A 17,463-nucleotide genomic window follows, 5' to 3' on the forward strand; every position below is an offset into this window, starting at 1 on the left:
AATACGTCAATTCGGTTAACCAAAAGGTTCGTTCACATTTGTATTTAGATGTTTCTGGGTAAAAAGAATTAAATTAAAAATTATTTTTGAATTTTGAACTGTGTGTTTTTCGTCTTTTAAGTAACCGTGTTTTTATCTATTCCCAGGCATCGTGATGTGTATTAAATACTTTATTTACATATAAACTCTCCGTACTGCACCGTTTAAGATGATCATTTACTTTGTAGGACCTAACATAGTCTTAAACTGGTTGTCGTGTATTATCATTTTGGACCATGAGATTTAGGAGACGATAAAAACAAAAGAAACCATTTTGAGAAGACCAAGTTTTATAAAGGTGATTAATGTACTTGTGTACTTTTCTTTCGTAAAGTTTTCTATGGAACGGCCACCAAAGCGACACAAAATAACCGGGAAAAGTTGACAAGCCAATCCGCTAATTCCCATTCAACATTTTTATGACTTTTTCCAAAGTGCAGACAACTCCAGCCCCCGAAATCTGTGCGAACGATGCTAATTGAAGGAAAAGTGCAACTAAAAAAGATGTAAATATCTTTTTACACTTTTCATGTCTGCAACTTTCACGTTCATTTTTAGAGCTGCCACTTTTTACCACCCAGCACCTTTTGACATTTGGCTGGCACTTTTTATTGATTTTCAGTTCGAGTAACTTTCCAGCTGTAGCAAGTGGAAATTGCGTTTCAGTTCAGTTTCGAGCCTTCCCCCAAAATGCAAATCCATAATCAACTTTCTGCGATTTGCAGTTTATTTGCACACACACGATAATATTAATTTCGCTTTTCTCCACCCGTGTACCGGTTGTTATTTTTCGCTGTCAAGGTCGTTCTTCGGCAGGGTTATACCTCCACCTCCTCTCCCCAAACATTCGCCCCAACGTTCTTGGTTCCGGCAACAGTTAACTTTCGACTAAGCAAGCATTTTACCACTGAATTTTTGTTCCTATCGCTTACTTGTGGTCAATTTTATCAGACAATAAATAGCCCACCATAAACTAGAACAAGTAGAAAGTGACAAGTTGATTTGTAAACTAACTAAATCCAGTAAATGACGGTCTGATACATTTAGGAATTTTAAAACAATAATCTAGTACATTTTTCAAGGTTTACTTCAAAACAATTATTCCTTTTCATTTTTATTATTTAAGTACTTAAAATTGCAATTATATTATTCAGTGTAACGATTTGAAGAACAATTCAAATGGCGTGTCAAATTTCAAATCTAAACCTTTTAGTTTAAACAAAATTCTATATATCTTGTTAATACTTCAACGAGGTCATACCCCCGACATAATATCCTTTATTTTTCTTTGTTTGTTAGTTCGATTTCGTTGCTTTTTGTTTACATCCCCAATCCTGCCCTCACATTTTTTAAGAAAGGGCTCTTCTGCCCTTTGTTTTGGCAAAATATCAAATTAAGTTTGACATGCCAAAAGAGTCAAAACGAAGCAACGGCAACTTTTGGCACTGTATGAGGAGAGTGACATGATTAAATGAAGACAGAAAGTTAATTAATGAACATGTCTATAAGAATTTTCTCGATTCTGAAATCATTTAATTATATATTTCATTGAAACAGATGCGGATTTTAGTTTCATTTGCAGAGTATTTTAATGTAGATAGATTAAGTATTGAATGTTATGGAGTAAGATGAAATACAAGTTGTTCATTTGCATTTAGCAGAATTTTAATGTTTCCTGGTTGCGAAGAAAAGTAGATGGTTGAAAGTTTTGCATCATCCTTTTCTATTCCGTTGAACATTTCAGTATTAAAATTTATAGTTAAATCCAAATTTAACCGACATTTACACACAACAACTAAATGGAGTTAAGTCAGCAAAGGTGTCGATCTGGTTATTTTAATCCATCCGCAGCATTATACCCATTAATCAAATTCCCCGAAATGATCAATGATTTCAATTGTAAGAATTTTGTATGCGAAACACCACTTTGCATGCACAGCACATAAAATCATTCAATTGATTGCGATTATTGACCCACTGTGAAAAGAATCCCACCAGAAACTTGGCACTTGGCAAGAGAAATGAAGGGAGAATCAGAGTGAGGAGATAGCAGAAAAGATGGGGACATTGTCTCTGTGGTGGTTGCTATCTTTTGCGGACCGTAGAAATTTATGAGCAAATAAATATGCCTGATATTGCGGGTTGTTTTCCTTTTTGTTTTACTTGGTTCTTTGTTATTCTTGCCTTTAGTATTTAAATCATGTGCTCTGGTCCTGCCCTCTTCCTCTACGATTTCCTATCTACAAGATCACAGCCAACTGACGTCTATCAATTATTACGTTCTGTATTTTCGGTATCTTTTATAGCGAATCGACATTTTCCCAATGCTTTGGCTTTTTTTGCACTCTTTTAATTCGTTTTTTTTCGGCAAAATTTGACTTGCAAATATACAAGAAGTCAATACCCAAAGTCAAAGCCAATCATCAATCAATCAACCCAGCCGATACGAGCGCATGAAGAGGCGCCTATAAATCAATAAAAGGCGTTTCACGCTCTGTCAAGGTTTCAATTTTCAGCAAAAATGTCTAAAACATGTGAGAGAAGTGTCAATTGTTATTAATCCGAAATGGGAAAAAACGAGCAAAAACCTGGGGGCATTCGTAATCTGAGGTATTCCCTCTGCCGGCATTTACTTTTGAGCGATGAAAGTTCAGCTCTCATCACATGAAAACACCTGTTCAGCATTTCAGTTCGCAGTTCGCATCGCAACCGCAGTGGGGCAGGTTGTGAGTCGTCAGGTTTTTTTTTATATTTATTTGATTATGATTAGAGAGAACACCAAACCAAACCACACACCTCGTTAACATTCTTGCCTGGCAACAAAGGGAATTTGCTTGTTTCGAATGGTATTGGAATTCGATTCGGAGCAATTGTCGAATTTATTTTTGGAATATGTGGGGAAAATGGATGAGCAAGTACTTTATGGTCTCTAATGAAAGCTTCAGAATATTTATTTATGTTGGTCCAAATATAAAAGGGTAATTTTGTTGCCATATGAACAGTAAATTTGTTCTTAAAACTTTACTTAGGTTTAATGTTTATGAATATCTTTAAAAAATGTGAAAGTATGTTTAGAAATCTTAATTTCTGTTTTATATTAGTTGCGTTTTAATTTTAGAATCTATATCTTTTTTTCTATACGTTAAATCATATTTAAGTTCAATTTCACAATTGGAAATGGACGAAGCCATATTTGTTTGATAGTTAGAAACTAAAAACCATATTAATATGCTAAACTATTTCTATTTCTGAAAGATTAATAGGTTTAAAATTGAAACAAACTTCCAATTGTTTTATATTGAAGATTTAAAAATTTAAAAATGACAAAACGATAAGTTAAATTTAAAAAATTTAAATAAGCAATTTGCTAAATTCCTTCCTCTTTTCCCGTGCCATATCGTACTCTGTTCGTTATGGTGAATTAAAAAACACTCACAACGCTCTGGGACATCAATGGGTTAAACAAGCACTTGAAACGAGGCAACTTTGTTGCACTTACCAGACGGCGCTCCTCCTCCTCTAATTTTATCTACGAAAAAACAGCTCGTGGCGTTAAATAGGAAAACAAACAAAAACGTCAGCGACAGAGAAAAAATGGAGAAGGTGCTAAAAATATTGGCGCGAAAAAATACAAAACAAATATTGCAAAATGCTGCGCAAAATTTAAAAAAAGGTTGTCGGTCTATAGGGCGATAGTAAAAGCACACAGACAAAAATAAGTTGTACTTACGTTAAAAATTTTAACAAAAATTTTATTTAAATGTATGTGAATAGTTGTATACTCAGCACATAGTCACCATGACTAATGAGACACAAAAATGTTTTATGAAACACGGCAAATGGAAAGAAAGAAACTAACTAGATCAGTTAATAAAAACTGAAAAGAGCATTTTTAACCAACAACTTTTGACAATACCATTTAAAAAAATACAAATTTCTATTCATATTTTAAAGTCATTTAATAAGCATTTAAAAAACAATAGTATTTTATAATTTGTTTTCCTAATTGTTTCTGTTTTTAAAATTATTCTTAGAAGAGTATTAGGTCAGATGATCTTTTGTTTTCCCTGCGTAATGACTTAAAATGTTGGAGAGAGTCATCAGAAACATGAATTAAATCTAATTTATTTCATTGAGTTTAATCAACACATGAGAAGACTACTCACTCGCTCTCTTCTTCTTTTTTCCAACTTGCGTGAGAGAGTAGAAATAGGAAAAAATGCCACGCGCAGCAGAGTTTATTTTTAAACAACAACAACGCATTATAATGAAGGCAGCAACAAAATAATGACAATAACAACAACCAGTGAAATAGTCGCATATTGATAGGCAATGCTTGATAGCAACAACGAACTCGCCAAACGACTCGTGGGCGGGGGGTGGTGATGGGCTGAGTTTTGAGGGGTGGTGGGGAGTGGCGGGACTGACGATGGCCGTATAAAATCAACTTCAATATTTGTGTCTATTTTTAGACACAAAACGAAGCGATATGAACGCATGACCGTTGATTGTGTGCGTGAGAGTGTGTGGGTTGTGAGAGCGCGAGAGAAAATGAGAGTGGAAAAGCAAGAGCAACAGAGAGCTTGTTGTAATTGTAATGCCGGCGAACGATCAGTTGCAATTACAGCAGCAACAAAACCTATGAGTACTGCAAAAATCTCTCCCCAATACGTGCCTGTGTTTTTGTTTGCGATTGTGTGTGTGCGACGCCAGACAGACGAAGCGACGTCAGAGATGCTTCTTGTTGTTTTTTAAACACCCATTAGTTTCTTTGCACTTGGGCATATTACACCTCAGGCTCGTTTTCTTGGTTTGATGGTCAACGAATAATAGGTTTTAACTAAGAAATGTATGTATTTTAGCTACCACGAAGACGAGAAAACGAGCCTTGATAAAAATTGTCAGTAAAATTTTAAGAAAATTAACTTTTAAATACTTTACATGTGATCCTTTTATATAAAATAATCTTACTGATTACGAAATCATTAAATATGAAGACTAATTCCTTATAATATAAATATAACTATTTTCCAAAACTAAAATGTACTTGTTCCGATTTAATCATACATTTTATATTGTTAGAATTCGGTTTGTGTTTTTGAAATAAGCTGTATCTTAGTTCCCTCGAAATTTGATTAGCTATTTCCACATTCATCGTAATAATAGTCAATAATAATTATATAAAGTAAGCCAAGCATTTGAAAGAATTTCATCACCAATTAGAATGTTGTGTGGCGCCTAGACTAGCACACACCCTCCTCCTTTTCCCTCTCCGCTTCTTGAGCATCAAATTTCCCAAGCGAAGGTCAAGCTGTGTTTTTGGTTTCGTTCCATTTTCCTCACTCAGTAGTAAACGAATTATTTCCAGTTTTTACTACATTTTGTTACTTTTACATCACAATTTTTCCCCACACTTGGGCAGCAAGTAAGTGCGCAGCGCATAAGGCGAAGCTCATTTTAGCGTAAAGCGTGGCTTTTATGTAAGCAAAAGGGGGTGGAAAGATTGACGGGGGCTACAAGCGCCCAATATGGCGTATTTTCAGATGCAAACGAGACGAAAATAAAATGGAAATGCATGTTTGTATACTGTGTGCGTGTTTGTTTAGCTTTAAATGCTAATAATGCATTATGAGGAAGTGAACGATAACTTAATGTGAAAAATTTGTTTTAGGTTTTTTCTGAGAAAATATCTATAACATTAAAAGCAAATAAAAAATTAATTTTAATTCTCATTAGCAGGGAAATATATATTGATTTGGGCTTGACCATCTGAAAGATTTTTAAATTAAAAAATAACTCTCAATAACATTTGTAACCCTCAGAATAGGGGTTGAGCTAGAATCCCTCATAGTTCATACATTTTCCCAGTAAAAGAAATAAGTAATGTAAATTATCTTTAGCGCGAGCAATGGCAACCACTGTTGCTGATAAAAAAGAGTTTTTCATTATCTGAAGATTAGAATCATTTCGTGTTTAACCAACAATGCTTTTGACTGTACCACTCAAACCACATTTTCCACAAGAAACTAACACGTTGTTAATATTTTTGTATAATGCGAATTAAACGATTAAATCTTTATAAAAAAATTAATTGTTATTAACTCATTAGGTATGCTTTAGTTCACCCTATTATTTCCTTCCCTAAAATGTTTACCCAGCTGTTAGTTTTTTTTTTTATCCCGACTTGAAGATACATTTGTACAATCTTTTGGCTTGACAAGTGGGTGTATGTATGTGTTTCAATTTGGTTTAGGCAAATTCAAGATAATTTAGATAAACAAATGACAGAAGATACAGGGCTGGTTGGTCGCCACCCGATAAGGCAGAATCCCAAACGGAAGTGACAACCGCGTCAGGAGGTTCTTGGGCGTAAAATAATGGCACAGAAAGTTCATTCCTTAGTAGGTCAAATACGTCAAAAGACGACAGGCCCCGAAAAACAAAACAGGCAGCAAATTTAGCCAAGGCAAAGAAGCAAAAAAATATATATAATTCGGCACATGTGAGACGGGAATGTTTTTGACCTTGTAGGAAAAAATAAATACAAGAATTTTCAATACTTTCGTTTCTCCGCAAAAATGTTCTGCAAAAAACTGGAAGCACAGGGAGAAAATGTTTGGGCATAGTGTATGATTTATTAAAATTGTATACCCACATTTTATATGCATTGTGGTAAATTAATCAGTCTTAAATGATTTCCAATATTTAGACCAGAATACAAATACTTTTTTGGGGGTTTTCATAGTTTCTCAAAAAAATATATAAAACGACAATTTTATAAAGCAAAAATATTTATTTTCATTAGTGTACTCTCTAACACTTTAAATACTTAAATATAAACCTGAAGCAGGTTTCCGATAATTTTGTTATGATTGTTCGGTTTAATTCTGAAATATGACAAGCCAAGGCAGGGCAGATGATATATACCTTCCTCTGTGACTTTGACATAGATTTTTGCGTTGATGTGCAAGAACAAAAGAAAAATAACATTAAGAACACTGTTGAATGCTCTATTTGATACTTCTTCTTCTACTTCTTTGGTTACTTCTTTATTCATACTTTATTATTGTTGATTCCGCTTGGCGTGTATAAATGATTCAACTTCGATAGAAGGAGAGTGAGTAATTGACAAAGCATTTCTTGGCGCCTCTCCCTCGGTTCGTTCCTCCCATTACGGAAGTTCGTTTGTCGAGGTCATTGGAATCCAAGAACAGGCCTAGCTTCCCCATTTCCCAGCTCCTGTTTCGGGGCTCTTTCAATTATTCTAAGTCGGTCAATGCCAGGCACGCGTCAAGTTAACATTTCGATATGTATACATATATCTACGTATTTGTTGGGCTCTGCCTTGGTCGCGATTTAAGCAACGCATGAGGTAATCACACATTCAGTGATATTTGTACCTGTATAGTTTTATGTTTCAAGGGGGATTTGTATTGAGGAAAAGGTAAGGGTGGCGGCTCCTTCCTATCTTTTTTTTCTTTACGGCGGGCGCACAGTGTTCAAAATTGCTAATTTGGTGCGTATTTAAAAATGTAGTAACTTTTAAACTGATAATATGTTTTTTATAATACCGATAGGTAAAGTGTTTTACATGACAAGCAATTTTCTTGATTTACAACCAGACGTGGAAACTTAAATGCTTAAACATAAAAAAAATTGTATTTCAAATTAAAATCAATCTGTTTTATATCTTAAAGCAAATTTTTTTTATTTTTCGCAAGAAATTATTAATTTATACGTGCCGAATTCGCCATTTCGGCCACTGTGCGGTGGGTGACTCATTGTTTCTGGGTCTGAAAACGCCGATCGGGTCGTTGCCTGCGGCAAACCAAAACCAATTGCAGTAAATCTGTCAATTGCCTGCTCACAAGCAGACAACCACTTGATATCCAAAGAACTCGGGACAGAAGCGACTCAGTGAAACATTGTTCAATATAAAATATGGCCACAAAGTCCGGAAAAGATTAAGTCAAAAGCTGCGAAAAATAAGAAGGAACTTGCATGGCAAACTCCATATGATAAACAAAATAAATCAGAGATGTTGAGAATCAGGAAAATTACAGTGCCGATCACCAATTACTTTATTTAAAAGCTCTAAATATTATTAACCATAATAACATCCAAAATGAGTTATTTGACTTATCTTACATTGTTCTGCTAGTAATAACATTTAAAGACATTCCTTTAACAAATATAGAGAAAAAAATGTTAGTAAACTTTGAATATACTTCGCTTTAACATTTTACAAAGCGAATATTCTAAAGAAGAGACCACGTGTTTCTTGTGAAGAGAATTTTGCCAGCCATTCTGCATAAAATATTCTACTTTATAGACACATTTTGATTACTTCTGCCCGACTAATTGGCAGCATGGACAAAGGCAAATTAGTTTTCAGTGTGTGTGTTGAGTACAAGTTATGAGCTCAGATCTAGGATGATGACAACATTTGACCATGGGGCCAAGTGGGGTATAAGAAGTTAATGGACTTTAGTTTTGTCATTTAAGCTCTTTGAATATTGCAAATTTCAACGTATGGAACCAACATCTATATGCCAGATGCTTGTCGGACGCAAGCTGCGATTTATATTCTAGCAATAAACATTTGCAGATTTCAGGAAAATAATAATGATTAATCAGTAAATATGTACATATTTCGGATTGATGAATACCACATGTTCAAAGAGTTTTCTTAAACAAAATATAAAATTAATTTATATTTTTTATCTATTCACTTATAAATTTAAAGTTGAAAATTAAAAACGAAGTAAAACAGATCTGTATCCAATTAAACTTGATTTAGTTCTTAGAATATTCTTTCAGAAACATTTTCCATAAATTACATTTTAAAATCCAGAGTTTATGAAAGTAATTGATCAATTTAAAAAAAAATGAAATGTATATACACTGTAGTTGTGGTTTGTTTGTCGTATTATTTTTATATAAGGAACTTCTTCTTCTGAAAGCTGAACTTTTATTATTGTTCAGATAAAGTGAGTGCTTTAATGTAAATATTTTTTCTTTCAATTACGGGTATGTCTCCTTCAATTTTAAACTGAGAAAATCGCCTTCTTTTATATAACGTAAAGTGATCCACAATTGCAATTGTTGCTACAGACCACATCGAGTGTCATTCAGGGAAGACTTTCCTTTTCATTAGACAAGGCTAAAACCGGTTTTCCCCACTCCTTTTACTTTATGGCCACTTGTCCAATGTAAGTGACGTAAGTGGACCTAGTGGGAGATGGGGAAAATGTGGAAAGCCATGGGTGAGACGCCCTTGGGCTCAGTGCATCAATCAGTTGCTCTAATAAAGAAAACATGGACAAATTGTCTGGCAAAGGAAGACGAGTTGGAGAAAAATAAATGTGAAATGAAGATTGAGATGGTGATGGAGAGGGGCAGTGAAGAAGTTGTCAAGTGCAGGCCGCTTTGGTTTTCAAGTTGTTGCTAAGCCGACAAACGCAAACACGAACCAACCAATGTTGAGTACGTATGGGGATGCATTACTCATGCGACGCACTGTCACCCCTCTGGCCCTTCCATGAAGCCCCCTCCGCAGCCCACGTTTCTACATGCCGGCTATTTTTAATACTCAAGCCACATAATTCATTGTAATTTGCCTTTTGCTGCCACAGTCTGCCCCTTTTTACATTTGCCAGTTGCATTTCGTTGGGGAAGCAAAACAAAAAACGATCGCTCTGAAATATGGGGAGTAAAGAAAACGATAGGGGGTTTCAGGGGGTTGCAGGCACTTGACTAGCTCCTCGTCACACGCAAATGCGCAATCTGCCAAGAATATAATATACACATATCTTTTGTATCTGCTGTATTCGCTATATCTGTATCTACAAATTTTTCATTTGCCTTGACTTTGGTCGCTCTTTAATCTCTTCGCATTTGCTCAATGCATAAACTAATGAAAAAGATCCCCTTATTTTGTATGCATATTTCTAGTTTCATCAATCGACTTAGCGGCTGCGGCACATGTAAAACCCCCAAAAAGTGAGTCATCCACTAAACTTTTTTCGATGGCAAACAAATTAGTCATCAGCCTGACGGGGGCACCAATAAAAACAAAACTGTCACTAAGTTGTAGCTCGAATAAAGTTGGTCAAAGTTACTTTTGAAATACTTAAAAAAAAAAACAAAAAGTTTATGCTTACGAACACAGCTGGTGATTAAAACATTTTATGGTTTAATAAAACGATAAAAACTCGACATTAATGAAGGAAAGATAAATGCGATTTGTAATGTTTTTTTCAACTAAACCGCAACGAATAAATTTATCTAATTACTAGTTTTTAAATTTGTATACCCTTTTAAAGGGTATAACAATCAAGTCAACATTGTTAATTTCCTTTTTTTTTGAATTTTATTTTATGTTGCTAGAATTTGCCCTATTTAGAACCTAATGCGATCAGATTTAATCAACATCTGTTGACTATATATACAATTATGTACAATTTAGTACATTCCCAGCTGCAATTTATTTTCAGAATTTTCGCAGTGTATGGCAATTGAGTAAACCGTCGTATGCTTTAAAACGAACTCAATTAAAGCGACCTTTTGTGTCACTCTGTTGTTGTTGTGAGCCACCGCCCCCACATAAGCACAACGATCCTCCGCACCTCTCTTCTTCCACATCCTTCATATCGGTTGCCCAAAAACGAATACACCGCTCGCTTTTTGTGCAAACATTCCATGGCTAATTTCATTGATGAATTTTTATTAAATAAATTTTTATAATGAGGTTTACCCCCCATTTTGCTCTTTCTCTTTTCCTCCTTCGCTGCCTTTTTCTTTTTTTTACGCTTCCCGCCTCAGCAAGCAATTCCAGCAAATGGACGTAGCAAATTTGCAAACAAACAAAACTAAAAAAAAACAACTATATAAGCCAACAACAAATTATTTGAGTGGCGAAATTATTTCTTGTGACCGAAAGAGACGGCAAAATACAATGGGAAAGAGAAGGCGGCGCGTGTTGGCACTTTAGCGGTCCGAAATGAACCTGAAACTAGCCCTACCCGATAATATTTTCAAGGGGGGCAGGGAAGTATAGAGGGACTGCCAGCCCATTGGGCATTCTCAAAACTTGTTCAAACAACGTTTATGCGTTCTAAATATAGTCGAATGCAAAGCAAAGCCAAACCAAACCTCGGCTCTGTCCATAAATAACTTTCGGACCGTCTTTGACTTAATTGATTAAGTTCCCCCGTACAAAAGTAGACAGAGCGGCAGCGTTTTGGGGTTTAGTCGTGTAAATATTTGATCAGCCCAATACTGTTTGAGATAAGACCGAATGCCAGGTCGTAAACGTGGAAAACCAAACTCACAAGTTTTTGTAAATGAATTTGAAGAGGAAAATGGAAAAACCGATTAGATAGCTGGTAAATACATTTTCCGATCAACTAAATACATTTGCTTTCAAAAAAAAGAAAATAGTTTGATAATTATGCAGATCTGTATGTTTTGATTTGGTATTGGTATTATAATTGAAATGTTAAATTTTGTGGAGGTTTGAAAGTATTTGGAAGATATTCTAACGTTATACAAACAAGAGAATTTTAATTGATAGGACCATGTTAAAGAACTAATGTTTTTTAATGTGTTTCTTCTTCAAGGTAATTCTACATTTTCTATTCTTATATGATTATGTTCTAAAAAGTATATATATTTTGCTAATGACTCACCTTTCAGTCTCGGATTCTGCATTTGGTTGCTGTTGTAGCTGTTGAATTTGCTGTTGCGTTGCTGCTGCTGTCGATGTGGCTCCTGTTGCTGTTGCAGCTCCGGTTGCAACTGCGGCTGCAGCTGCAGCGTTTGCCGCGGTTGCCTGTTCATCGGTCAAGGTCAGCGCGATTGACAAGGCCTCGGCGGTGGCCACAACATTCGTATTCGTAAGGTTAAGATTACTATTATTGGCACTAGCACTCGCGATATTTGTTGTCGGTATCTGTGGCTGTTGCTGCTGTTGCTCCTCCTGCTGCTGCTGCTGTTGCTGCTGCTGCTGCTGTGGCACCATCAATTGCTGTGGGTCGGCAATTGTTGAAGGAGCACTCTGCAATTGCAGCGTTAAAATTGCTGGCGATGCAACCACTGATGCTGGTGCCGTGCCTCCTGATGCTGCAGCTGCTGCTCCTAGATTGGGCTGCTGCTGCTGCTGCTGCTCGTAGCTGGTCATGTGTGATAACAGCGGCAATGTCTGACCCTGACCCTGGCCAGTGGTTACCGCTGCATTGGAAGTGTTTGAAGTCTGTTGTGGTGGTGGTGCTGCAGCAGCTGAAGGTATTGCTGCTGCTGCAGGCGTTTGCTGTGGGTTCGATTGCTGTGGGGTCTGCTGCTGCTGCTGATTAAATGGCTGTGCGACTATCCCGTCAATCTGCGATGTGGCTTGTTGCTGCTGTTGCTCCATTTGGAAGTTTGGCGCTTGCCCGGCAGCAACAGCTGCGAATGTGGGCGTGGCCTGGGGCGTAAGTGGGGCCGGCGACAGCGGCTGCTGCTGCTGCTGCTGCTGCTCCACATAGCTGGTGCTGAGCTGCGACTCGCCAGCTGCTGCTCCACCGCTATTGTTGTTGTTGGCCGCCCCGCCAGCAACTTCGCCACCATTCTGGTAATTTGGATAGCCCCCTGGCGGCACGTCCATGGCCTCCTCGCGTTGCTTTAGCTGCTGCAACGTTTGCTGCAACTGCATGGCCGCCGTTCGAGCATAATCCAAATTACTGGGGTCGCCGGGCGGATTGGGTGAGCTGGCATTGGCATTGACGCTGTCGAAGAGTTGCTGTTGCTGCTGCTGCTGCTGGGCCTCCATGTGCAGCTGATGCATGCCGTGCACCACTGTGGCGGGGGCCGTCATCACCCCACTGGGTGTGGCACTTATCTGAGCCGGTTGCTGCTGCTGCTGCTGTGAGGATTGCTGCTGGGATTGCGACAGCTGCTGCGACTGCTGCTGCTGCTGCTGTTGCTCGGGATAGTTCCAATTGGCATCGGTCGAGTTGGCCTCTAGATGATTCTCGTTCAGCTTCTGGGTGGGCGGCAGAATCATACTCTGGGTGGTCTTGTGCGGCAGGGCCTCAGACCCACCGGCAACACCTGCTGCACCATCAGCCGTGGCTGCGTGCGCATCGGAAGTAGAAGAGCCAGTCTTTTCGTTGTTATTACTACCATTACCCACACTCGAGTGGTCCAGGTAATCCATGCACATCCAGCGACCTCGCTTGAACGGCTCCGTGGACTCGATTTTGACCACCTTAAACCGTTCGCTGCGATGCTGCGTCTCCTTGATGTCGTCCTTCTTCTTGGTGCCGCCCGGTGTGACGGCACCACTCACCACATTGATAATGTTATCCGACACGTTCACCTGCACATTCTGGATCGTCTGGCCCAGCGACGGACCAATGGGATCCACCACCACGAGGCCGTATTGCGAGCTAGTCGGTATCACCGGCGCATTCGTGCTGAGGGCATTGTTGGCATAGTACACCTCCTCCTTGGAGAACGTGTCCTCGGACATCGAGGGCGTCTCGTTCTCCAGGTCCGTTATCCGACTATTGTCATCCGTGTGAGATTCGTCCAGATCATCGGCCGACTCGTCTCCAGTATCGCCGGCAGCATTCAGCTTGGGATGGCCCACCGTCACCGAGGTGATTTCAAATGAGGAAGTCGTCTTTGGTTTGCGATTGGTGGCACCTCCAGTGGTCCCCGAGGAGCCCCCGCCCCCGCCCCCGACAGCGCCAGCCGCAGCTGCCCCACCGGCGACGGTCAACGAGGCGTGTCCTTGGCTAAGGCTAGTCTGATGCTGATGCTGCTGGTGGTTGTGATGCTGGTGATGGTGATGATGATGATGGTGGTGATGTGGCTGATGATGATGACTGCCAGCTGCTGCCGCTACCGCTGCAGTTGCTCCGCCCACCGTACGTGCCCCATTATTGTTGGGCGAACTGGCCTTGGTGTAGCCGCCGCTGTTGTTGCTGCCTGCGCTGCTGCCTCCACTGCTGCTGTTGCTGCTGCTCACCGGCTGCTGTTGCTGCGGGGTAGAGTTGCTGCCACCACTGCTACTGCTGGATTTGGGGGCCAGCGATGTGGAGGTGGACGTGGCCAGGCTGGAATTGCTACTGGCCCGTGACACCGATGTGGCTGCCGCTGCTGCCACACGCGAATTTAGACGCAAACTTTCGCTGGTGGTGCGCTGCAAAGCCGAGTTGCTGCCGGCATTGTTGCTGTTCTGATAGATGTTGCTGGGGGGATAGCACACAGCAAAGTGATGGTTGCTAGTCAAGGAGTTGACCTTGGTCAGCTTGCGAATGTTGCCGCCAGTGCCGCCCACAGTGACCCCTCGAGCCGGTGTCAGCATTGAGTTCCTGCGACCCGGATTATTGCCGGGTCCGGCGTTTGAAGCGGCCGGCTTGAATTTGGCATTCACCGTGCGATCGAACATGTTGCTGATGCTGCTGCGCTGCTGCTGCGGAGTGTTGCTGCTTGTGGCTGCAACTGTTACTGCTGCTGCTGCTGCTGCTGAGGATGATTGGCGTCGCACCAGGGGCAATGCTTCCTGGGAATTTTCTGGCGATGAGGCCTGCGAGTTCGTGGGCGACTGATTAGCTAAACTCGATGTGGCTGAAGCGGCGGTGACTGATGTGGCGGCTAGTGGTTGCTGATGTTGCTGGTGTTGCTGTTGTTGCTGCTGCTGCTGTTGGTGACCGGAATCTTCGCTGGCCGCACTTTGATTCTCGGCCATAATCGAATTGGATTTCAGCGTGCGCAAAGTCTTTAGCAAATAATCCAGGATTGCAGACGATTCTTGGATTATTTGGGCCACGGAAAAAGTTACGGTATACCCTCGGTTGGTAAAACTACGGGTTATAATTTGCTATTGACTGTTTTTATACATTTATTTGCGTTCTGTCAGTTGTTTTAGCTGCTGTTCGCCCGCCAATTCGAATGCGATTGTTGCACTGGCCAGTCGACGACGCCGATGCATAATAGCGGTTAGCGTTGCGTTGACAGGTGCCACCGACTGCCAACTAATCCGATCTGATCCGTAACCGTCCGTACTATAATGTTCCGTTCCGTTTCGATCCGATCCGAGGACTAGCGACGATCGCGACGCGACGCGACGCAATTTGAGCCGACCGACGATGGGTAATGCGAAAAACACTTGTTATTACTATTATATTCTCAGTTGGGGAGTTGATTTTGTTATGCTAATAAATTGAAATTTATTTATTTATCCAACTGTCTTTTGGGGGTGGTTTTGTGTTGTGGGGTTGGTGGGCGGTTATAATTTGCCTTTCCGCGTTTTATTAGCTGCAACATCAACATCAACAACAACAACAACACTGGTCTTAGGCGGCAGCGACAGAGCCATCTAGCGTTTGACTTTGTTTAGCGGGCGTTTCAATATTCGCCACTAAAACTGAAACACATACACACTAAACACTTCACGTACACGCACCCCCTCACACACACAGGTGCATGTGTACAGCACAGCTGTTAATCGAATCAATTCGATTTGATTCGATTCGAATTGGTTTGCAGTTGATTCGTTTTTGAAAATTACTTTTTTTAGGTATTCCAGAACTTGCTATCACACTTAAAATATTTCTTAAAAATTATGAAAATATTTTGGTGATTTTGGTTAACTAGGGATTTGATTTAGGCTTCACGTTGATCTATTAATTGTATTCATGTATTTGTTGCACTTTTCCTCTTCGTCGTCACACGCTTACGCATAGGTTTTAAATTTGTTGGTTTTTGTTTTAATATTTTTTTCGTAGAATTAATCAATTTCTTCGGTTTTGTTTTACTAACACATTGCAGTAAATTGTAGAAATGAAATTCCTGTGAAATAGCAGAGCAGAACAAGAACGACAATTAGAATTAAATTCAATTAACATGGTTGGCCGGAAAGCAAGAAATACGAAATTCGATCAAGAGTAAACATATATATTTTTTTCTATTATTTGTTTATTAAATTAAATGCACACGAAACGAAGCCGGCCACAGAGATCGAGGGACAGAGAGACGAAGAAATAAAGTAAATAATTGCACTGAACAACTCGTCGTACATATACAGTTTCTCGCAGCTTATTTGACTCACCACAAACTACGAATTTTAAGCTATTTAAATATTTTTAAAATTATGTACATGTAATATAAATAAATATATAGCTATCGTGTTTCAGTTTAATTAACGAATATCATTCCGTGTTTAAAGTTGTTTGGTAAATATATTTATTTTACAGTTAAACAAGATTAGATTTTTATTTATATGTGGCGGGTCAAAAAAGTTTAATCTCCTTTTACGTATTTTAGAAAATAGAAGGGTGAGACAAAAACCCTTGTAGGAAATAATTGCGTTGAAGTTATTAACAGGATCTTAAGATATTCAAGGTGCAATTATAGGATCAAATAAAATTATAATATCAAATTTAACAATAGACTTTCTTTTGTGACCCAAATTTATACCTTTTAAAATTCAAATTTCAGTCTATTACTACAGCCTAGAAGGTTTTTAAATACTAATTTCTTTAACATAAATACAACCCTTATTTAATGTAGTCTCTCCCAAATTGAAATCAGTTTTACCTCATCTTTCTAGATTTAAAAAATTCTAATATAGATAGGATTATTTTAATGACATCTTAAACGTGTAATTCATTAATTTCTATACAAAATTCCCTAACCTTATTGGCCTGAAGTTGAATCCAACCTTCTGCTTTTGTATATTGGGTGATTTTCTATAAGTATCTAGTTAAATTTCAAACTGCGTAGTTCATGTTCGTATATTATCATCATCATACCAATGTTGATGATGCTTTTGTGTGCTTTTCATTATTTTTTGTGTAGCCTTCTTTTTTTATTATTGATTTCATTGAGTTGTCTGTATTGTGGGTACGTCGTAGTTTTATTGAATTAGTTAAGTGCTACATTAGAGGAAGAAGGTTTGGGGAAGGGGTTTCCTTCTGAGCCAAAGAAAAAAAAACAATGTTTATTTTTAATAACTTTACTCTCTTTTATTTATTTTTGCATTTGCAATTGAATATTTAAATATTTATTTTCTTTCGGCATTGATTTTTTTTTGCCTCACTCATTATTTAATCGATTTCGTTTACGGAAATCAGAAATGAGCACGCGAACCAAGGAGAAAGAGATAAAAAGGCAGCCACAAAAATTATTCGCGAAAAAAGTTGCCGAAAAAGTTTTGCAAACATTTTCGGGCACACGCGCCGTTTTTGCCGCGCTTGTATTGGTTAATAACCGTAAGCTTTGACGATCATTCATAAATTGCGTGGACTGGTTAGAAAAGAGTGTGATTGTATGTGTTAGTACAGTGGCCATGCAATATAAGTTAATTACCGATACCGTTCTGTGCTTTTAAGTATTAATATTGATTTAGAAATAATAGGTATTATTATCGAAAATTTT

The 17,463-nt window shown here is 38.7% G+C and overlaps 1 protein-coding gene across 6 annotated transcripts in view; it reads right to left on the reverse strand.

Moving 5' to 3' along the window:
- Positions 1-17,463, reverse strand: part of LOC108138098 (protein bunched, class 1/class 3/D/E isoforms) — a 96,603-nt gene that overhangs the window by 73,839 nt on the left and 5,301 nt on the right. For all 6 annotated transcript variants that reach the window (XM_017260084.2, XM_017260086.2, XM_017260085.2 and 3 more), the window contains exon 2: positions 11,730-15,876. In XM_017260084.2, the coding sequence (XP_017115573.1) occupies positions 11,730-14,773 (3,044 nt within the window). In that variant the 5' untranslated portion in view covers positions 14,774-15,876. The remainder of the gene's footprint in view (positions 1-11,729; positions 15,877-17,463) is intronic.

The sequence above is a fragment of the Drosophila elegans genome, unplaced genomic scaffold (assembly GCF_018152505.1).
Source record: "Drosophila elegans isolate 14027-0461.03 unplaced genomic scaffold, ASM1815250v1 contig_814, whole genome shotgun sequence".
In the NCBI taxonomy this organism is placed as follows: domain Eukaryota; kingdom Metazoa; phylum Arthropoda; class Insecta; order Diptera; family Drosophilidae; genus Drosophila; species Drosophila elegans.